General features: G+C 39.8%; 1 protein-coding gene across 6 annotated transcripts in view; it reads left to right on the plus strand.

Moving 5' to 3' along the window:
* The first annotated feature begins 686 nt into the window (after positions 1–686).
* SAP130 (Sin3A associated protein 130) overlaps positions 687–23,801 on the plus strand; it is an 84,942-nt gene continuing 61,827 nt past the window's right edge. For 4 of the 6 annotated variants that reach the window (XM_024569598.3, XM_024569602.3, XM_071220644.1 and 1 more), the window contains exons 1-7: positions 687–853; positions 2,385–2,502; positions 12,298–12,533; positions 13,246–13,404; positions 15,360–15,471; positions 16,642–16,766; positions 18,380–18,504. In XM_024569598.3, the coding sequence (XP_024425366.1) occupies positions 2,391–2,502; positions 12,298–12,533; positions 13,246–13,404; positions 15,360–15,471; positions 16,642–16,766; positions 18,380–18,504 (869 nt within the window). In that variant the 5' untranslated portion in view covers positions 687–853; positions 2,385–2,390. Of the gene's footprint in view, positions 854–1,413; positions 1,617–2,377; positions 2,503–12,297; positions 12,534–13,245; positions 13,405–15,359; positions 15,472–16,641; positions 16,767–18,379; positions 18,505–23,801 lie in introns of those variants that run through there. The other 2 variants (XM_024569603.4, XM_045203025.2) reach the window with 2 other exon arrangements.

Here is a 23,801-nt window from a genome sequence, read left to right on the forward strand (position 1 = left end):
ACCAGCTTTGGGTAAGACTTCTACCAGTGTATAAACTCTGACTTTCCACTCCTTACCTACTGCCCCAACAACACGACACCATCCCCGTTCGCTTCTTTGTAATCTGAGAAAATTAAGCAGGTCCACAGTGCCCAAGTCCAGTGCCAGGAACCGGTCTCAGAGTTCGCCTGCTTTAACCAGGGGTGCTTGGCTCTGGGGTTCGCAAACCCGACAGTTTCCCCAGCTCGACGCTCCGGTCCTCCCACGATGCTCAGGCTTTGCCTTCTGTGGCCTTCGGTGACGACCACGGAGCGCGGGAAAGCAAGCCTCGTCGGGATAACTTTCACCCTTATGACCTTTTCGCCTGCTGCAGCAGGCCTCCATTATCCTATTCCCGCGCGGTACTTACAACGGGAAAATGAAAGCCAGGGCCTTTAGCAGAAGCCAAGGGGCGTGACCCACTCTTCTGACTACGCCCCGGGAAAGAGAAGAGCCAAATATCGACAGAAAAGAGGAGTTGCCTAGCGGACTCGACGGAATGCCCCGCCCAAACTCGCCTCCTAGCGCCTGGGACTACATTTCCTAAGGGCCTCCGCGGCTCCAAGGAACCGACCCATCCGCTCTCCCGCTCACCCTGGCGGTGACTGGCTTCCCGGAGGAGGGCGGGGTTTGCCCCAGCCAATAGAGGAGGGGCTTGTCACGGCGGCGGAAGCCGCGGCGCTGGGCTGAGTGGTGGAAAGCAGGGTGGTCGCAACCCGGCGGCGGCGGCGGCGGCAGCAGTGGGTCCGAATCCGAGAACATTGGCCTCACAGGCTGAGAGCGCACGGGAACGAGCTCGAGGCGGTGGGGGGGAGCCACTCGGCGCAGCGCCCAGGTAATGGCGGGACAGGACCCCGGGAATGGAGGGGAGGAGACGAGGGGGCGGGGCGGTGGAGTCGGGCTGCAACGTTCCTCCTGCTGCGTGTCCCCCGGGAAGGACCGGCCGTGCCACATCTTCCGCGCCTCAGATACAGGCTCTGTGGCGAGCTGGGCACGGCATTTGAGCTGGCGGCAGGGGCCAGGTGTCCTGCAGCAAGGAAGGGAGAGACGCTAGATTGATTCAGTCAGGTATGGGCCTTCGTGGGGAAGCGGAGCGGCCGGGGCGGGAGGCGGGCAGGCAGCCGGAGAGTTTGACTCTCTAAGCAGTTTAAAGTGACTCTCCACATCCGGGCCCTGCGCCCGCAGCTTTTAGACCCCTATGGAGGCGGAGCCGGCCGGCTCTCCGCCCATCCTCTCCTGGAACGTTAGTCCTTCACTGCCATTGGCTCTTTATCGAGAGGGTTGGAACTTCACGGCGAGGTTAGCGCCTGTTTGGCTAGAAGTCGGCAGGAGGGTGGGGCGGGATCAGAGCGCAGGTAGCGTTGGATTGGGGCCAGCCGTCGACTGAGGCGCCTGTCGTGGGGCCAGTGGGCGGGCGGGGGAATTAGGGGCAGGTTCGTACCCACCGGCGTCCGGGGGTACCGGTGAGCTGGCGAAAGGCTGAACCGAGGTGCCCTCCGAGTCCTGTCCTATACTCTGGAGGCCCCCGCCGCCACCGAGATGCGCCCTCCGTGGCATCTCCAGCCCGGCGAGATGGGAACTGCGGGTGGTGGCGGCAGGTAAAGAGACCCACGGTTTGTCCTGGGGCTCCGGAGAACGCATCTTCCCCGCCCCCAGACGTAGTCTCAGACCCTAGGTGACTGGAAACCTATTTTCTTATCTCAGCGGGGGGTCTTTGGGGTGGGGTGGGGTTGCGACGAATGGGTCGTCCTTAAAGGGGAAGGTGGAGGTAGATTTAAGAGAAGGCGGTGAAGGTCTCGGGTCATTTTGGCCCGGTGGGGGTCTGAAAGGAGGAGAAGGGAATCCGTAAATGGAGGCCTGTGCAGAAAAAAGCATTCGAGAATTCCTTTTGGATTAGGTCTTAGTATAAGGTTTCTGACTCTTAGGACAGGACGACTCTCCTCTGATTCCTCCTAAGACATACTGATGACAGTGCTGTTCACCTTGAAGTGAGGGTTAAGCCTTTCAAAGGGATTTGAAAATTTTTTCATAAAATTTTACACAGATATATATTTATTGTGTTCATGTATTGTAGCTATTGTACAGGATTCAATGTTGACTTCTGGTGTGGCAACCCACGAGTATTTATCGAGGGTCAGTATCCCCCAACACCAAATAAACGATGTTACTATTAATTGAACTTATGTACTTCCAGAAATTACAGAATTGATATCATTTGTGCACTGTATATTGATCACCAGTAATTTAGATAAATGACGCTGCTTTTGCTTCTGAGGAAAAATAGAAGTACTAAAGATGCTTTCATTTTTCACTGTAGATTCTAACCTCAGAATCCAGTAGTAACTCTATGTCTATACGCACTGCAGGTGGAAATGAGTTCTCAGCAGTTTCCTCGGTTAGGAACTCCTTCCACTGGACTAAGCCAGGCTCCTTCACAGATTGCAAACAGTGGTTCTGCAGGACTGATAAACCCAGCAGCTGCAGGTGAGATCTGTGATATTCCTCTATGTTGTTTCCTGATTTAAGAGTATTGCCAGTTTTCTAATTAGCAAATTCCTTCTGGGATTTTAGTAAATGCTAGGTTATCAAATTTAAAAAAAAGATATAATTCTTGTTTAAATTTAAACAACACTTTTCCTGTTTTAATCACTTCAGTCACATGTACTAGAGTGTAAATGAAAGTTACAGTAAAACATGCCTACAAGAATTATTTTTAAAATGTATTAATATCTTCTCATTTAGTTAAGGCCCAGAGATATGGTAGTAAGAGCCCAATGGTGTGTAAGGCATAGAACTTGCTTTAGAGACCAGAGAAGCTGCTAAACCTCCTACCTACAATATGCAGGACAGTCCCTCACAACAAAGAATCCAGTTGAATTAACAGTGGTGAAGTTGAAGAACTCCGAATAGTTTCGTTCTCTCTAGAATCCAAAAAACAAAAACAAAAAAAAGTACTGCAAAGTGGAAAAAAGTGCTCCCTTTTCTATTTCTTTTTCTTCACTATCATATTGCTATGTTCATTATCATGGTAAATGGTAACACTGTATACTCGTTGCTCAAACCAGGAACTCAGGCACCATCTTTAATTACCCTCTCTGTCTCTTGCCTATGAGCTGTGACCCTTTTTCTAATGTTCCAGCCTCATTTTCCATTGCTTTGCTTCCCTTCTGCCAACTCAGTTTTTGTTAAAAACGTATTTCAGTTATGTTTAGTCTTGAAGTAACTTTAAGCTTCTCTATGCCTCCTGCATAATAGTAGCTACTCATAATTTCCAAAGCCATGGTAAAAAGTTCTTACCTCTCTTGACCTTGAGAATTTATACACACATTCTGTTACTTTGGCCACAATCTTCCTTCTACCTTTCCACACTCATTCATCTGGGTAATTCCTGTTCTTGAGGTTTTGAGTTAGAAGTCACTTCTCTAGAAGCCTTTGCTGACTCCCATCATCCACAATTGAGGGTAGGGCACCCTAGAATGAAAGCCAGGATCATGTCTGTCTTAATACACTTTTGTATGTTTTATACTTGCTGCAGTGCAGGGCACGAAGTAGTGGTCAATGTGTTCTTGTAGAGCCACTTAAAAATGCCTTACTCCTTAAATTTTGACACTGTTTTGACCTTGGTGTAAGTTCACAACTTACACCAAGAATAACTTAACTTATTTTAAGAATAACTTAAAAGAGCATAGCTAAGAAGAATATTTTTGGACATCTCTTCTTTATAAGGAATAATATTGCTTATTTTAAAGGTTGTCAGCAATAATTGCCCTCAACTTTTGTTGAGAAGAAAATCATTGACTTAGACCAAAATTGTCTATAATTACACTTCTGATAGTGTTTTCTCCTCAGTTACTCAAAAAATAAAATAAAATAAAAATAAAGTCCCTGTAAGCAGGACTTCCTATTGCTCTTATTAGAAGTAGTTGTTTAGGAGCTTGAGTGTATCAGAACTTCAAATACACGATCCAAGTTCAGAAGTAAAGATTACAACAATTCTCTACTTTAAGATTCTTCTATGGTAAAAATAAACTGAAATTGAGAACTCCAAATGTGTGGAAGGAAATAATAAATGATTCTAAGAATAGCTTAATGGGAGATAGTACATTATATGATTTTTTTTAATCCCCGCAGAGGATATTTTATTGATTTAATTTTTTATTTGGGAGAAAGGTTTTTTTTTAAGTTATTTTTATTTTACTTCTTCCCATTACCATTTATCCCCCTTATATACTCCACCCCCCACAGTCACCATACTATTGTCCATGAGTCCTTTTTCCTTTTTGCTCAATCCCTCTACCCCTTATCCCCCGCACTGCCCTGCCCAGATCTATCCGCCTCCTCTATGAGTCTGTTTCTACTTGTTATGTATTCATAGACTCCACATATGGATGAAATCATACGGTATTTGTTTTTTGCTGACTGGCTTATTTTGTTTCTTACAATGTTCTCCAGATCCATCCATACTGTTGCAGAGGGTAAAGTTTTCTTCCTTTTTTATGGCCGAGTAGCATTCCATTGTGTAACTGTCCCATAGTTTTATCCACTCATCCACTGATGGACACTTGGGCTACTTCCATATCTTGGCTATTATAAATAACACTGCAACAAATATAGGGGTGCATATATACTTTCAAAGTAGTGTTTTGGGTTTCTTTGAGTAACTTCCCAGAAATGGAATTGCTGAGTCATAAGGCAGTCCCATTTTTCATTTTTTGAAGTACCTCCATCCTGAGTTCCACAATGGCTGCACCAATTTCCATTCTCACTTACAGTGCACAAGGGTTCCTCTTTTAGTACATCCTTGCCAGCACTTATTGTTTGTTGATTTATTGATGATAGCCACTCTGACTGGTGTGAGGCGGTATCTCATTGTGGTATTAATTTTCACTGACGTTGAGCATCCTTTCTCATATATCTATTGGCCATCTGTATGTCCTCTTTGGAGAAGTGTCTATTCAGATCCTTTGCTCATTTTTTAACAGGATTGTTTGTATCTGGTATTGAGTTTTATAAGTTCTTCATACATTTTTCATATTAACCCCTTATCAGCAAATATATTCTCCTATTCGGCAGGTTGTCTTCTTATTTTGTTGATGGTTTCCTTTGCTGTGCAAAAACTTTAGTTTGATGTAGTCCCATTTGTTTTTTTTTTTCTTTTGTCTTTTAATATAACCTGATTTTGAAGTGTATTTTGTCAGATCCAAGTATTGCTACCCCAGCTTTTTTCCCTTTTCCATTTGCATGAAATATCTTTATCCATCCCTTTACTTTTAGTCTGTATGTATCTTTTGTTCTGAGGTGGGTCTTTTGGAGACAGTATATATATGGGTCTTGTTTTCTTATTTATTCAGCTACCCTAGGTCTTTTGATGGCACATTTAAGCCTTTGTATTTAAAGTGATTATTGATAGATACATATTCATTGCCATTTTATTTTTAACTATTTTCCTTCTTAGGAAAAGCAAGTCCTTTAACATTTGTTGCAATACTGTTTTGGTGGTAATGAACTTCTTTAGTTTTTTCTTGTCTGAGAAGCTCTTTACTTCTTCAATTTTAAATGATAGACTTGCTGGGTAAAGCAACCTTGGCTGTAGGTCTTTGCTTTTCATCACCTTGATATGTAATCCCTTCTGGCCCGAAATGTTTCTGCTGATAAATCAGATGACAGTCTGATAAGAGGCTACTTTGTAGATAACTAACTTTTCTCTCTTGTGGCTTTTAAGATTCTCTCTTGTCTTTAAGCTTTGCCATTTTGATTATGATGTGTCTTGGTGTGGTCTTCTTTGAGACTCTCTGTACTTCCTGGACTTACTTGTGTGTCTTTTTCCTTCACCAGGTTAGGGAAGTCTTGGGTCATTATTCAGATAGGTTCTCGATCCCTTGCTCACTCTTCCCCTCTGGTATTTCCATGATGCGGATGTTGTTATGCTTTATGTTGTCCCAAATGTTTCTTAAACTCTCCTCATTTTTTAAAATTCTTTTTTCTTTTTGCTGCTCTGCTTGTTTTTTTTTTTTTGTTTTTTTTTTTACCTTGTCTTCCAAATTGCTGATTTGTTCCTCTGCATTATCTAACCATTCTTAATTACATCCAATGTATTATTTATTTCAGATATTGTATTCTTTATTTCTGTCTGGTGCTTTTTTTCCTTGTTCCTATGTCCTTTTCATGCTGTTGAATAGCCTCATAATCATTACTCTAAACTGTGTATCTCATAAATTGCTTGCCTCCATTTCATTTTGTTCTACTTCCGGAGAATTCTCTTATTCTTTCATTTGGGGCCTGTTTCTTTGTTGTCCCGTTTTGGCTATGTTTTTGTATTTGTTTGTATATATTACGTGGATTGGCAAAAACTCTGGAGTAGACCATGTCAGATGCTGCCTGTGACTGTTGGTTGGCAACCTTTTTGGAGTTACTAGCGATCCATAGCTTGTGGCTCCCTCTGCTGGGCCTGGGTGTGTGCAGAAAGAAGCTGTTTATTGATTTGAGAGAAGAAGGGGACAAGGGGAGGGGGGGAGAGAGAGAGAAAGAGAAAGAAACATCTATCGGAGAGAGAAACATCAATTGGGTGCCTCCTACTTGCATCCCAAGTAGGAATTGAACCCGCAATCTAGGTGTGTGCCCTGGCCAGGAATTGAACCTGTAATGTTGTTGGTATATGGGATGACATTCCAGACAACAGTCTGCATTATATAATAACTTAATGAAATTGTCAAAAATCAGAATCTTCCTGAACAAGTAGATTTGGGGGAAAGTTATGAAATCTTCATTTCCGTTAGAATTTTAATTAGGGGAAAATCTGTTTGGACAATGGGGATGGTTAAAGATGAAATAATAATGGAAAAACAGATGTAAAACTTTTTATTCATAAACAACATGTTCATGTGTACAGAAAACCCTAAACAATGTTTATAAGAAGCTGTTAGAATAAATTAAATTAGTAATGGTTGCAGGATAACAGTTTAATATACAAAAATAAATTCTGTTTACTAGAGATGAACATGAATTTGTTTAAAGATTTTACTTACTTATTTTTAGAGAGACAGGAAGGAGAAACATCAATGTGTGGTTGCTTCTCATGCGCTCCCTACTGGGGGCCTGGCCCACAACCCAGTCATGTGCCCTGATTGGGAATCAAACCGGCGACACTTTGATTTGCAGGCCCACGCTCAATGCACTGAACCACACCAGCCAAGGCGAAAAATGAAATTTTAAAAATGTCCCTTATAGTGGCATAAAAAAAATGGCCCATATAAAACTTAGGGACATAGTAACAAAATATGTGTGAGACCTGGGGTTAGAAAACTATATAAAACATTACTGAGAGAAATTAAGGACCAAGATAAATGAAAAGATCTGTCAAGTTCATGGATTAGAAAACACAGTCGTTGGGTTTTTTTTTTTTTAATTATTTAATTATTTTTAGAGAGGGGAAGGGTGGGAGAAAGAGGGAGAGAAACATCAATGTGTGGTTGCCACTTGAGTTGCCCCCTACTGGAGACCTCTGGCTCACAAGCCAGGCATGTGCCCTGACTGGGAATTGAACCGGCAATCCTTTGGTTCACAGTCTGGTGCTCAGTCCATGGAGCCACACCAGCTAGGGTGAAAACTCAGTTGTTGTTTTTTTAAGATAATCAGTTTCACTAAAGGGATCTATAGATTCGAAGAAATTCTAATCAAAATCCCATCAGGCTCTTGTAAAAATTGACAGCCTGAATCTAAAATTAATGTGGAAAGCAATAGACCTGGAATAGCTAAAGCAGTTTTGACCAAAAAAAGAAAGAAAGAAGAAAGAAAGAAATTTGGAGGACTCTGCTGCCTTACTTCAAGACTTGCTATAAAGCTACACTGATCAAGATAGTGTGATTTCGGCATAAATATAGAAATATAAATCATTGGAACAAAGTAGAGGATCCAGAAATAGACCCACACATAATGATCAATTGATTTTTGACAAAAGTATATAGGTAATTTAGTAGGGGACTGATAGTCTTTTCTACCAAATAGTGATAGAACATGAGAATATCCATATAGAAGAAAATGAACCTTGACCTTTACCTTCATCATACATGAAAGTTAACTCAAAATGTATCATCACAGGCCTAACATAAAAATTAAAATTTCTAAAACAAAACATTGGAGAGGGCTGGGGTGGTGGGGAGGGGTTGGGGGGAAAGGTAGAAAACTATACTTGAACAACAATAAAAAAAAATGTTAAAAAAAACATTGGAGAAACTCTTTGCAACCTTAGAGAAAGCAAAAGTTGCCTAAGTCACAAAAAATAGGAGTTATAAAGAAGCACTGATACATTAAAAATGACTGCTTGTCAAGACACCATTAAAAAAATAAAAAGGCAGCCCTGGCTGGTGTGCTCAGTGCATTGAGGGCCGGCCTGCGAACCAAAGGGTCACAGCGAACCCGGTCAGGGCACATGCTTGGGTTGTGGGCCAGTTCCCCACTAGGGGGTGTGTGAGAGGCAACTACACATGGATGTTTCTCTCCATTCCTTTCTCTTTCCCCTCCCCTCTTTCTAAATATAAATGAATAATATAAAAAAAAAAAACCAAAAAACAGACGGGCATGTCACAGACTAAGAGAAGTCATTTGCAATAAATGTATCTGCAAAAGACTTACAATCTTTGTATATAAAGAAATCTTATAACTCAATAGTAAAAAGACAAAGACAAAGAGCCCTATATATATTTTTTGTAATGGTCAAAATATTTGAATAGGCACTTCACCAAAGACCCTAATTTAAATGCCAAATAAGCACATAAAAAAGACACTCAACAGAATTAACCCTCAGGGCAGTTCAAATTAAAACCAGAGGGAGAAACTACTACACATCCACTAGAATGACTAAAATTAAAACACCAACAATACCAAGGTTTGATGTGTCTGTGAAGCAAGTAGAATTCATACATTGTTGGTAGAAATGTAAAATAATCCACAAATTTACTATACAAGCTAGTAATATCCATAGGTATTTACCCAAGAAAATGAAAATATGTCTTATATACAAAGACATACCCTTCAGTGTTCATAGAACCATTATTCATAATAGTCAAAAACTGGAAAAAAGATAAGCAGTTTGGTTTATCCATACGATGGAATACTAAGCAATGAAAAAAGAACGAATTTACCAGTATATACAACAACATGGATGAACCTCAGAAACATGCTAAGAGAAAAGTCAGATACAGGGACCACATACTGTACGATTCTATTTATATGCAATTCCAGAAAAGACAAAGCTGTGATGATAGAAGCAGATCAGTGGTTTGTACGGAGCAGGTGTGGGAGGAAGGGAATTAATTCACTGCAAAGGGGCATGAATGAACTTGTTAGAATAAAGGGAAACGTTCTATATCATGATTGTGGTGTGGTCTGTGTACTCTTATGAAAGTTTAATTTTATGCAAGGAATTGTAGATTTTATGTGTAAATTGAACCTCAGTAAAGCTAATTAAAAAATGGATGAAAGATACAAACATACACTTCACAAAGGAAGATGTATATGAATAGCTTATGATCACATAAAAAAGTTCAACATTTCTAATCATCATGGAAATGCTCATTAAAACCACAATGAGATACCCAAGTACACACCACCTAGAATGTCTGTGTATCAAGAATTGGTGAAGATGAGGAACAACTGAGACTCTATAATACATTGCTGGTGTGAACAAAATATCTTACAACTACTTGGAAAAGTGCTCTGGCCGTTTTATAAAAATTAAATATTTAGCCCTGGCTGGTGTGACTTGGATTGAGTGCCACCTTGTGAACCAAAGGGTGACCCCTTCGCTTCCCAGTCTAGGGCACTTGCCTGTGTTGCAGGTCAGGTCCCCAGAAAGAGGCACATAAGAGGTAACCAACCATTGATGTTTCTTACCCTCTCTTTCTTCCTTCCCTTCTCTAAAAATGTATAAATAAAATCTTTCAAAAAAAAGAAAGGAAGAAAATTAAACATTTATCCAACCATTCTGTTCCTAGGTTGTTGGTGAGAGTATTTGTAAGAAAAAAAAATCATTGTGCTCTCTACTCTTACAGTAGCCATTTTGTTGTATGTAAATTATAACTCAATAAGGTAGTTTTAAAAATCAAAATTAAAAAAAAATGAATAACGTAGGAGAGAAGTCAATATATAGCAGAATATTAAATATACATTGATCTTTTTACCTAGCAGTTGTACTTTGGGGACTTTTTTCTTGAGATCATTGAACAAGGACTCAAAGTACATATGGATATTCATCCCAGAGATTTTGTTAAGCAAAAATTTGGAAATAACCGAAAAGCTCATCAGTGGTATAAAAAGCAATACCATATCTGTGCAGTGGGATTCCATTTAGCATTTTAAATGATGCAGCATATACTCTATATCACTCAGCAATTGTACTTCTAGGTATATATTCAACATAAATAGGTCATAGGTTCACTAAAAGACTTGTGCAAGAATATTAGTGATAGCATTCACAAGAGCAAAAACTGAAAACTAGCTAAATGCATATTAACAATAAAATGAATAATTTTGGTTTATGCTATGGCAAACTATATTGTGTTTGAAAGATCAATAGCTACCTGCAATAACATGGATGAATCTCATATCTGTAAGTGAAAACAGCAAGACATAACAGGCGGGTAACATTTGAGTCTGTTTATATAAAGTTCAAAAATAGACTGTAGTAATCTATAGTATTAGAAGTTGGTGAATATATTTGGGAGGGCTAGGGACTGGAATCAGGCTGAACAGAGGATTTCTGGGGAACCAGGAGTGTTTCGCTTCTTGACCAGGGTGCTAGTTTCTCAGTTTGTATTCAGTTTGTGAAAGTTCATTGAGCTATACAGTCAATATTTGTGTGCTCATCTTTATGAAGGTTTTAGTTAAGTTAAATAAATAAAAGCCCACCCAAATTAAAAATTGAGAAGCATCCGAAGGTTTTACCAATGTTAACTGCTTGTACCTTCGGGAATAGTTTTACTTCCTTTATAGTTTTCCAAATAATTAAAAATTTATTTCAAAAATATAATCTTTATGCTCAGAAAAAGAATGTTAGTATTATTTTGAAAAATGATTGACAAGACTGAAGTAATATTTTTACAAACTCCTTTCATTACATTAGTTTCTTTTTTAACTTATTTTTATTATTTATTTATTTATTCTTTTAGACAGAGGGGAAGGGAGTGAGAAAGAGAGGAAGAGAAACATCAGTGTACAGTTGCCTCTTACGTGGTCCCCACTAGGGACCTGGCCCACAACCCAGGCATGTGTCCCTGACTGGGAATGGAACTGGCGACCCTTTGGTTCACAGGCCTGGCACTCAATCCACTGAGCCACACTAGCCAGGGCCTTAATTTTTAAATAAGTTATGAAATAGTATACAGGGAAAAGTCTCTCTCCCATCCCTGTCCCCCTGTCCTTCACTTTCTTTCCCTTCAGGCAAGCAACATATTTTTGGAGATATGTTATCTATATACAAATATAAGTACATATATGTATATGTGTATTTTATTTACTTTTTCACTGTTTTCTACCTTGCTTTTTTTAACCTTTCATAATATATGTTACAGATTTTTCAATAAGAGTACCTAAAAGACTTCCTTGTTTTATTTTTATACCTGCATGGTAGTCCGTTGTGGGAATATACCATAATGTATATAGCCCTTCTCCTGTTGATGGACATGGAGGTTTTTTCAGTTTCTTAAGTAGTATAAAAATGCTGAAACAAAAACCTTGTATATAAGTCATTTTACACATATGCTATTTATCTATGGTATACACACAAGTGGAATTGTTGAACCTCAAAGGGTGTGTGCTTTGTAATAATGATAGAAATTGCCTTGTTCACCCTATAGGGATTTGGACTGAAATTTGTTTTGAAAAATATGTTCTTGGACTTAAGAACTATACTTAGATTATCTTTTTAATATTAGGTTTTTATAATTTTTTTAAATATGTATTTCAAATGAAATTGTCTTATATCTTATATTGCGCTTTCAACAATTTAGGCTCATTTTACATAGTTGCCAGGTCCTTTATTTGTAGGAGAGGGAAAGCCACAGTATGTAAAACAAGTCCTGCGTTTCACAGGTATGGCTCTTGGATTTGATGTCTATCAGGGGACTCTAATGCCTAAATTCTCTTTGTTAAGAAAATCTTGCAAGGAAATGGTCAGTTTATTAACCCTGAAACTTAGCGGCAGATGCTACTCTTGTATGTGCTGTTAATTAATATTGGAAGCATATGACATACTCTTTTATTTACCCTTAATGTCTTCACTAGTCAACGATGAACCTAGTCGAGATGCTGAAGTTACTGCCAGGGAGCACATTGGTTCCAGCAGCTCCCTCCAGTCTCGTGAAGAGAAGCAAGAGCCTGTTGTTGTAAGGCCTTATCCACAGGTGCAGATGTTGTCTACACACCACGCTGTTGCATCAGGCACCCCTGTCACCGTGACAGCCTCACCAGCACATCTGACACCTGCAGTGCCACTCTCATTTTCAGAGGGACTTATGAAGGTAATGCAGAGGTTTAAAATTCACATTGAACTACTGCTAAAGACTGGCTATAATATTTCTGACAATTTTCACAAAGTCTTAGGCTGTCCTAGGATCATAGTTTGTTTTGTTTTGATCTATCAGTTCAGCTCTTCTCTGTAATTCAGAGGTCTGCCATTCTACAGTGTCTAGTCTTATGCTGCTGGGCGGTTGGTAATCACAGGGTCTTTTCTAATATCCATTTGACATTGATAAAGTAATGAGCCTGCTAACTCAGCTTTTATCTTGGGGTGGTACTCTTCTCCAAGGTTTTATTTTAATGGTTTCCTGATTTGGGGGTATTTTAGACTATTGCCTTGTGTATTACCTGTGGTTATATTTCAGTTGTTTGGGAGTTTTTTTTATTTCTGCCCAAACATCGGAGAGGCAGCATTATATAGAAGAATGTTGCCTGTGAGCCATACAGATCTGAGCTTTATTCCTAGTTCCAGTTGTTACTGTTTGTGTGGCCTTGAGTAGGTGACTTGGACTTGTTTTGCATTTTTCCTCATCTGTACAATGGAAATGCTAATACATTAATGGAAAAGCCATGATGATGAGAGATAAAACAAATAAAGCTTCTGACATCTTTCCTGGCACTCACCAGGTTTGGTTTGCGTACTTTTGACATCAGAATAAAATGCATCACTAGTAAAAAGCTATTGCTATGTTTCATGTGGTTTTCTGTTTGCAGCCGCCTCCGAAGCCCACCATGCCTAGCCGTCCCATTGCTCCTGCTCCACCTTCTACCTTGTCACTTTCCCCCAAGGTTCCAGGGCAGGTTACCGTTACCATGGAGAGTAGCATCCCTCAAGCTTCAGCCATTCCTGTGGCAACAATCAGTGGACAACAGGTTTTTTTTTCCTCTTAATTTGCTGATTTTCAAACTAAGTTGCTAAACTGTTGTTGTTTATTGAGTGCCAGGAGTACATAAGGCGCTGTACTTGTTACCCAACCCATCCAGTGCGGGGGATCCTACCACTCACCACCTATCAGGCAAATCTCCAAAGATGGAGTTGGGTGAAAAAGAAAGTAATATTTTATTTAACAGTCATATAATTTGAAGTAATGGCAAGTTTCTGCCTAAAATATCTGGGTAATAAAAGTAAGGGGAAAGAAAAAGATGTGACATCAAAAATAGCTATTTAAATGTTTGTCATTACCACTACTACGTAAGTTCAAGAACTGAAAATAACAGAAGAACAAAAATCTGTTCCCAGTGCCAACTCTTATCATGAAGGTCTCTGCCAGCTCAGTTCCAAGTTGCACCAGGAACCTCTTTTCCCACCCCAAAGTATCATAAATGTAGGTGGCTTAGCTGGTCTCCAGTCACTGTCTAGTTCCAGACATCTTTTGGAGTCTGCACCTGCAGGCCTCCTCTCATAGGCCTATGCTGGCAACCATTGACACACCCCATCAGTGGGGGAGGGGAAGGAACAAACTAACTTTTTCCTTCCCAGTGTGCTCTATTTAAAAGTCTTCTATCAGAGCCCTTGCTGGTGTAGCTCAGTGGATTGAGTGCAGGCTGCAAATCAAAGGGTCTCTGATTCGATTCCCAGACAGGGATCATGCCTGGGTTGCAGGCCAGGTGCCCAGTGAGGGCACACGAGAGGCAACCACACATTGATATTTCTCTCCCTCTCTTTCTCCTTCCCTTCCCCTCTCTCTAAAAATAAATAAAATCTTTTTTAAAATTAAAAAAAAGTCTTCTCTCAGAATCCTGTGTGTGCAAAAAGTGGGAGTGTCCAGCTTTCCAACCAATGAGGGCCAGTGTCGGGCTTGTTTGCCTCTGTCTTCTTGCCACCATGTTTAGCAAGGGGGCAAAGTCACACATGTTCTGTACAAGCTCCCTTTTCCAGCAGCCCCTCCCTTCATAGGGAGAGCAAGCCCCTTCTAACCTTCAGTTTTGCCTTGGGGTTTTCTCCCTGCCCCCTGGCTTCTCTCTCAGCAGTTTGACCTGACCTCTCTATTACATACTAAATAAATTAAACCATCATTCATATCATTCATATATGCAAGGGTAAGACAGTAGATTTGAGAGAGAAGGACAGGAAATAAAACCAATATGCTCAGTGGTCTTTGTCATTTAGCCAGTAGGTATTGAGCGTCTCCTGTGTGTGAGGAACTATCCTCTGTAAGGTACAAATCTAGGTAATAAAGTCCATGTCCTTAAGTTCAAGTCCAGTTATGTTTGGTTATAGGATCAAAATTCTGGTGGGCCCAAAATTCTGGTTGGAGCAACATCCTATAAACTGTGGGTTTGATTCCCAGTCTGCGTTCATGCCTGGGTTATGGGTTCAGTTGCTGGTTGGGGCCAATACAGGAGGTAACCAATCAGTGTTTCCCTCTCACACTGATGTGTCTCTCCCTTCCTCCTCCTCAAAAAAAAAAAAAATCCTTGGATGAGGGGGAGGGGAAAAAAAAGGAATGGATGACTATAGGGGCATGCAAAGGAAATAGTGAGAATAGGAAAAAATAAGCTTTTGGCCAAGATAGAGAACAAGTGAAAGACTAATATTGAAGATGACAGTGCCTGAAAGTGGATAGTCAATTGTGTCATCTTTTACAGGGATCTCGCAACTAGCTCGTTGATATGTCCTCATAGTCACTTACCATATGCTTGCTGGCACAGATCATCATGCAATATGCTGTGTAAGAAAAGCTAAATGTCCTTTCCCTTGGGTTATTCACCATCTGAAAGGAATAACCTGACCCACATTTGGAGGCAACTGACTTCTAGAAGCAGCATCTAAGTACCAGTGGCTAAGACTAAGCACATAAGACAACATTGCATCCTGTTTGTTGCAGGGCCATCCCAGTAACCTGCATCATATCATGACCACAAACGTACAGATGTCTATTATCCGCAGCAGTGCTCCTGGGCCGCCTCTTCACATTGGAGCCTCTCATTTACCTCGAGGTAAAGACTACACGTTTTGTTCAAACTCTTAAGATGCAATATACATTTGGTAGAAGATAGAGTTACACAAAACGTATCCAGAATCAGCTTATTAAAGTTGCAGGACAGCAGAGATAAGACCAGTGTACATTTTTAGCACTATACAACAAGTGTGCATGTATGTGTGTAAACTGAAAGCAGTTCAAAGTTCTAGTGTGTCTAAAACTTCTTTTTAATGAGGAGCTCCTCAAGGCTATAATAGCCTAAACATGGTCCTCGTCTAAAAAAAAATTTTATTGTATTTTTTTCCATTACCATTTATCTCCCCTATACCCTCTTCACCTCCACCTATTCCCCCCTCCACGCCCTCAGTCATCACACTGTAGTCCATATCCATGAGTTCTTTCTCTTTTTTGCTTGATCCCTCCACCCCCTAACACCACTCAGAGCTGTCTTCATTTTTAATAAGCTGCAACTGTCAACATTCCATACATTTAAAATTAAGTAGTAACAGCTACTCAAAATTTTTTCACTCACATAGCAGTAAGATAAATTTGTTCTTACAATTAAGTTCTAATAGGCTGTGAGGTATTAAGTTTAACAAGTTATCTCAACTACTTGGTCAAAACTTGTTACCTTCTAGTGGAGAATATAAAATCATTGCTTACAAAATCAGATTAACAAATACAAAAAACAGGTTTACTTGGTCTCACAGTGAGGTTCACAGACAGAAGGGGTCTGTGTGAGATGAAAACCATTTTCTGTATATACTGAGACATGTTTTGCCTTTTTCACAGTGTTGACATTTGCACGGATGGTGCAGAGGCAGTGGTGGTTCAAGTGAGCTCTCACTGTCTGTAAGTTAAACTGTTGGAGCCTGGACTTGAACCAGGGCAGCAACACCACACTGGCTGTTCATCGTGTGCTTCACTGATACATACTTACAGTTACAAAAACAAAAAACAGCCAGTATTGAATGTTTTTGAAGAAGCGGTACGGACTAATAAACTTAAGTCTCAACCCTTCAGTGCACGTTTTCTTAATGGTCTATGTGATGAAATTAAGAGATACACAGAAAGCACTTCCACTGAATACTGACAATGAGTTTTAGAAATTCTGATCATTTTTCCAGAGAATGTAATGAGAACTATTTAAATTTTGAGTGTACTAATGAAAAAATTATTTTTCCAGGTGCAGCTGCTGCTGCTGTGATGTCTAGTTCTAAGGTAACCACAGTCCTGAGACCGACTTCCCAGTTGCCAAATGCTGCTACAGCTCAGCCAGCAGTCCAGCACATCATTCACCAGCCAATCCAGGTATGTCTGGCATCTGGGCAGTCAGCCGGTAAGGACGAAGTACCTACTCTTAGTCATTCATTCTGATAGGCACTGTGAGAGTCCTGTGACTTCAAGTGACTTTCAGTCTAGTTGCCAAGCTGTTGAGAAGGTTGAACTGTATACAGTGTCGTGTGATCCACTCTAGGAATTTAGAAGAGGTAGGAAGGGAAGGATGAGCATGGTAATGGGGGGTTTTGTTAGGATGAGCATGGTAATGGGGATTCAGAGAAAGTGAAGAGGTAGTGAGGGGACCAGTACTATGAACAGTGGCAAGGATTGGTTATATACAGTGTTTAGTAAAGGTTAGTTTGAACTGAGGGATTCTAATTTGGATAGGGGTTTATAAACCCCTAAATATTTCATGCACATATGTATACTTTGAGGAAGACAGTCCATGCCTTTCAACTTTGTTTCAGGTAAATTTGTGGCCTCAGTACTACTGAAGTATAATGTTATTACTTGATGATATTGTGGTGTCTATAAATTCAACACTCCTAAGATACGGAGTGTAAACTTGATTTTGTACATTGCAGAGAGCTAATAAGTTTTTGAATGCAGTAATGTATGATCAGAGAAAGGACTGTGAAAGATTAACTTAGCTGAATTACATGTAGGAGGTGGAAATTCAAATACCTTTGGGTACCAGACATATGTATCAAACAGCTGAGTTTAAGTAAAGGAAAGTACTGATTAGCACAGTGGGGGGTACATGTCCCAGCTAGAGCTTTCAAATTAAGACAAAACAAAAGCACCTGCTGGCTAACACAACACATTTGGAAACTGATTAGGCCCCCCAAGACAAGGAACCTCACTAGTGAGGAAAATAGTGCAACAGTCCTAGAATGAAACAAGTCTTAACAGTAGACACCATAGGTTTAAGAGGTTGAAAAGTGAAAAACAGAGATCAAGAATGGGCAGAGTTTGTAGATTTAACACATGTAACAAGGTCAGAAAAGAGGAACTACTAAGAACTCAGATGAATACAAGAATTAACAGTGTACAAGCAGGTGAAGCCCAGTGTGAAACTTACTTGTCAGGTAGAGATTTACACACAGTTATAGTGGTAAGGGAAATATTTCCATGTGAAAACGTCTGAAAACCATCTGGGCACCCTGAGTCTTCTGTTAGCAAAGAATACTATTATATTAGCATGTGTTTGCCTTTAGTATGCTGACCTAGATGGCCTGAGAGTTAACACCTAAGTAGGCCCTCTGTGTAAAACACTGGTTCTGTGGTAATTTAAAACATCTACACCAGGACCAACAACCTATCTGTGGGAATTCTAGATCTGAATGGGTAGATCCCGGTTCGTACTAACAGTAGGATGTAATTTTGTATCCAGTTACATTTGGAAAGAAGGGACCTGTGTGTTACTCATCCAAAATTAGATTTTTTTTTATAATTCTTTCTCTTGTTTTTATAACAGCCTATCCAAAGAGAGAATTCCTTAATAAGAATGGCAAGAATTTACTATCATTTGGACATTAACATACTTGTTTGAAGACCCAAGTTTCAAATTTTACTTTTAGTGATTGACTTACTAAATTTTGGTTTTTGTTTTAAATGAAATATTTTTTCTCTTCTCTTGGTAGTCTCGTCCACCTGTGACCACCTCTAACACCATCCCTCCTGCTGTGGTAGCGACTGTCTCAGCCACTAGAGCTCAGTCTCCAGTCATCACTACAACAGCAGCACATGCCACTGATTCAACACTTAGGTAGGTGTGGGGGTTTAATGATGGAGCCATCCTGCCATCATCCCATCTGTCCCTTTTTTCTTTCCTTCCTTTATTCCTTCATTTATAATACTTACTGAGTTCTTTTTTAAGTGCTCTATATGGTATTCTAGATACTAAGGATAAAACAAACATTCCTGCCCTAGAGTTTCTATTTTCAGGGTCTGGTGATATACAGGAAATACATATGTGTATATATGGAAACACACACGCGCGTGCACGCACACAGACACATACATACATACATAAACACACACGCACTTTTTTAAATGGTGAAGAGCATTTTGGGGGGAAAATCAGGTTGGGTGAATGGGATTTGGAGTGGCAGGGTAGGCAGTGCAGGAGCTTACATTTTTTTTTGTATAAGGTGATCAGGGAGGGTTTGTTGATAAGAATACATTTGAGCAAAAAATTAGAAGACATGATTAAGTGAGCCATGTGATTATCTGGAATAAGAGTATTCCACAGTGAGAAAAGTAAGTGCAAACTCCCTGAGACAGGATAGTGTTTGCCATGTAAAAGGAGCAGCAGGAGATTATTTTAGGAGGTTACAGGGTCCCCAGATCACGTGAGGCTTTACAGACCACACTCAGGAGTTTGTCTTCACTGGGGTACAGAGGGAGCCTTGGTGGAGTTTGAGCAGGGCTGTGCAATGATCTGAAGATTTAGTTGGATCATCCTGGTTGCTGGGTAGAATAGGCTGTAGAGAGGCAGAATTGGAAATAGAAGTTGTTTAGAAGGGCATGGCAAAAGTCCAGGAGAGACCATTGTTGGAGGTGGAAAGACATGGTTAGATTCTGAATAGAATTTTGAAGATAGTCGGGGATTTTGGAAGAATTGCATGGAGGGGTACTATGGGAGAAAGAAGAGAGTCAGGATTATGCTAGCACGAGTTGGGCTGTGCAGCTAGGAAGGTGGAGTTGTGTTAACTTGAGATGTAGAACAGTGGGAGGAAGTCTAGACTGTGATTCTGGGTGTTTTAAGCTTTTTCTGACTTTCAGACACCCAAGTTCAGATAGGCTAACATATGAGTCTGCAGTTCAGGGAAGAGTTCTAGAGGAGATAATTTAGGAAGACAATATAGATGGGAGAGAGATGTATGAGGGAGAAAATAGCTCCCAGTAGGAGAAGCAGTGTTCTTAGGAGCACCAAGATTCATTAGGACATGAAGGTAAGGATATACTCAGAAAATATGTTGAGGATACAGGGGATTGATGAATTGTAAATCCACTGGGTACAGTGGAAGGGTTGGGTGTTTGAAATGGGAAGATAGTATAATTAAGAGAGATCTTTCTATACAGGGATAAAGTCTGGTTGCTGAGGGATGGTCTCTGATGATGCTTATGAGTGACACTATTATGGATGAAGACATGGTGATATATGTCTTCATGATCCCCAAGCCATATAGTGGAGGTGAGGCTATGACAACATGGTTGGGAAAGGCAGCGGGATAATGAGTCTTTCCAGGAACACACAGTTTTCTGGTGGTCTTTCTTGATTCTGTAATTGGTTATGTGGATGCCAGAGAAAACATTTGGCAATAGAAACAAGAAGAGATTCACTAAACAAAAGAAGAGCTAGTAGGTATGAGGAATAGAGCTGTCAGAAACCAGAGACCCTCCACAAGACTTGATCACTAGTTGGAGGCAAGGCAGAACAGGGAGGAGTCTGAGATGCCACCTTGATTTCTTCCTTACTGGACCAAGTACATTGAAAGGACACAAGGGAAAGAAAGCATATTTTAGAAAGAAGGTAGTGTTTCTGGATACTGAGTTTCTCTCGAACTGTCAAATGGCTGTGATTAACAGGTGGTTGAAGAGATCATGGGTTTGGAAGTCATTGGCAGATGGTCTACAATTAAATCTCTGAGGTATCTTATTCCAGGGGAAATGAGTAGCGTCAAGAGAGGGCCTAGAACCAAACTCTGAAGAAAATGACATTTAAATGCAGAATGGTACCTAGGACTTACCTTTAACCATTAGCTCTATCATTTACTTGCTGTGTGACATTAAGCAAGTTTCTCAACTTCCCTGATTCTTAGTCCCCTCTTCAATAAAATGAGGACATTTTACTTTTTCGTAATTGAATTATTGTCTGATTTACAAGGAGATGTAACTTCCGAACATAAAATCCACTGTGTGTTGTCATTTTAACTTTAAATTATCTTTAAAAAGTTAGTAGATTCAGATGGTATGATGAAATTTCAAAAGGTGTAAGTGTGTATACAATGAAAAGTAGGGTTAGATTGTTTTTTTTAACCATGTTGTTATTGGAGTAGCTACCTTTTCCAGTATAATACTGAATTTTAAAATTAAAATAGATGTTTGAATTTTGTCAGAAATAGTTTCAGCATTCACTCATACAGCAAATACGTATGTACTTGTGTGCCAGTCAATGCTCTAGACACTAGAAATATGTTAGTGTTTAAACACACAAAAGCCCTCATGATCAGATGATTTTCCTGCTTATATAACTATGATAAATTCCTAATACCTAACTCCCTTTGAATTCTGGAGTTAGAACATTTAAATAGTCCATTTTCCGTAAAGCAATACTCAGTAGAAAAAAATTTCAAAGTGCCATCTCCCAGAAAACCCAGAATATTTTATTGAATTCTACCAAACTCCCAAAGACCAGATAACCAATGATAATTAAATTGACTCAAGGCATAGAAAAAAAAGGAAAGTTCCAATTTTTTTTTTTTTTTTAAGTGGAAGTTTCTTTTAAATAGATTCAATTCTTTCTGCCAGTTCTTTGAATTTTTTTTCCTCATTACTTGGTGGAATGAAATTCTCTATGACTTTCTTTAAGAGGGGCTTACAGGACTAATATTTTCAGTTTTCACATGCTTAAAACCATTTAACAGGTATCTTATCCTTAAGCAGTAGTTTGGCTGATAAAGAATTTGGTTTCTGTATTCTTTCCTTGAGTACTTTGTAGGGGTTTTTTTTCTCTGCTTTCTAGGGCTAGATAATGCTGTACAGAAGTCTGAGGTCAGCCAGATTTTTTTTTTTAACCCGTTAGAAGGATCTTGATATTTTTGCCCCTTGACCTAAGGTTCTTTATCATTGAATTTCAGCAGCTTTACTAGAATGTGTATTGTAGTGACCAGTATGTAACATTTTGTTCTGTAACATGGTGTATGCCTTTTTAATGTGCAACATATAACTATATGTATTAAAAGTTTGCTTGAATTTTATATTTATGTGTTTATTCCATTTGGAGGGGCATCCATTTATGCGTTTGTTGTCTTTTTTCAGGACTTGCTTATCTAATACTTTTAAACTGTTTTTCCCCTTTCTGCTTGCTTTTTTTCACAGTTTTCTCTGACCCCTATTAAGTTTTTAGCATTGTTTCTCAAGTTCTTTTAACTTTGCCTTCACTCCTGAAACAGCTGTTTTCCTTTTGAACAGAGATTTCTGTTGATCTCTGTGCATTTATTTTGTCTTCTACTGTTGTCATAACTCCCAGTGAACTCTTACATTGTTTTTTTGTGGTTTCGTATCATGGAAGCAGTCATGCGTTGCATCTTGAGTCTTGGAATCAATCTGGGTCCTGTTTCATGTCCAGCAGCCACTGTTAAAACGGGATTTCAGTCTCCTATGTCAGAGTATGGCCCTTACTCTGGAGAATTATACTTAATTGGGTTTTACCCCTTAAATTATAGCTACAGAAATCCTCTCTCCATTGCCTCCTGTGTCACTCAGTTATTACTAACTTTGGCAGTTCTGCTATCTATTCAGGTAGATATTCAGTGGGTTGAGTTTTGCCAAAGATGGAGGCTGCATTCTTATTTTTGGTTTTTCTTGTTACTGTTCTCTAAAAGGAGAAGGAAAAAATATCAAACCGGTAGTCTCTGCCTATAGTACTTCTTGTTGTCACTTCAAAGAGGTCAAACAAGAACCTGGCTGAACACTGGAGGTGGTCACAGTCCACTTGTAGTAAATTAACTCCTTATTTTCTGAGTATGTCCAGCTTCTAAAGCAGGTGTGTATCCCTTTGAGTCCATTAAAAAGAAAAAAAAATCAATGAGAGAAATAGGATCATGATTAAGACAATAAATATACTTGGGAGCACTTTCTAGCTGGCTGACCTTACTTCATCTTTTTGACCTTTTGGGGTGAGGGGTTGAGTTTCCACTAGGGACTGAAGATGTTTGATTTGTTCAAAATCCCTTTCTTTTTCTCACAGTTGCTGCAAATTTGGCTAGTGAGAACCCCATCAAACTGGCTCAGGTCCTTTTGCTAACTCCTGATAGTCTGTGTGTTTTCTTTTTTTTTAATACAGGATGAATCAGGCTCTTTTTTTACTTTCCCTGATTCCCTAATCTCTAATCTTGAAACTAGCCATTTCTCCAAGGATTCTTAGTTTGTGTACTAGAAATAGTATTTAGAACCCAAGACTTGGGTACTAGGGTACATGTTGCTTGCGAGGTGTCTCAGCTTTTGGGCTGTTTCTGTGGACAGAGCTAGTCAATATAGTAAAGACAGGTAACATTACAGGTTTTTCCTTGCTTTCTTAGATTTTGTGTTTGTGTATCTTTTGTCTTAAATTGAAAACCTTGTTTCCTGAAGACATTAATATACAACTACTTGGGTTTTGTTCATCCAGAATATTTTTAAAAAGTAGTTTCACAGTAAGAATGCAGAGTCCCAAGTTCACTTGGCATAAATTTAACCTCTTGATTTCTCTAGATTACTACTAACAGCAAGACTACTGAGTAAACTTTAAGATTTCTCCACATTCTGCCCTGGCTGCTGTGGCGCAGTGGATTGAATGAATGCCGGCCTGCAAACCAAAGGGTCTGGTCACTGGTTTGATTCCCAGTCAGGGCACATGCCTGGGTTGCAGACCAGGTCCCTGGTTGGGGGCGTGGAAGAGGCAACCACACATTGATGTTTCTCTCCCTCTCTTTCACCCTCCCTTCCCCTCTCTAAAATAAATAAATAAAATCTTTTAAAAAAAGAGAGAAAAAAGATTTCTTCACATTCTTTGTGTTCTCAGACTAGATTCCAGTAAGTAGAGGGAGAATGTTCAAAAGTCACTTGAAGTGACTCTTTTCCCTGTGAAACGTGACTTAACATCTTCTTTGTCCTAATTTATATTCATGTTTCCAAAATATAACTTGAAAAATGTATATAGTGAGGAGTGTCACTCTCATCTCCATTTTACAGATACCAATTACCCGTGTTCCTATCCTTTGCTTTCTAAAGTAACCTGTTAAGCCCTGACCAGCATAGCTCAGTGGGCATGAGTTGGGCATCATCTCGCAAAGCGAA

The sequence above is a fragment of the Desmodus rotundus genome, chromosome 2 (assembly GCF_022682495.2).
Source record: "Desmodus rotundus isolate HL8 chromosome 2, HLdesRot8A.1, whole genome shotgun sequence".
Taxonomy (NCBI): domain Eukaryota; kingdom Metazoa; phylum Chordata; class Mammalia; order Chiroptera; family Phyllostomidae; genus Desmodus; species Desmodus rotundus.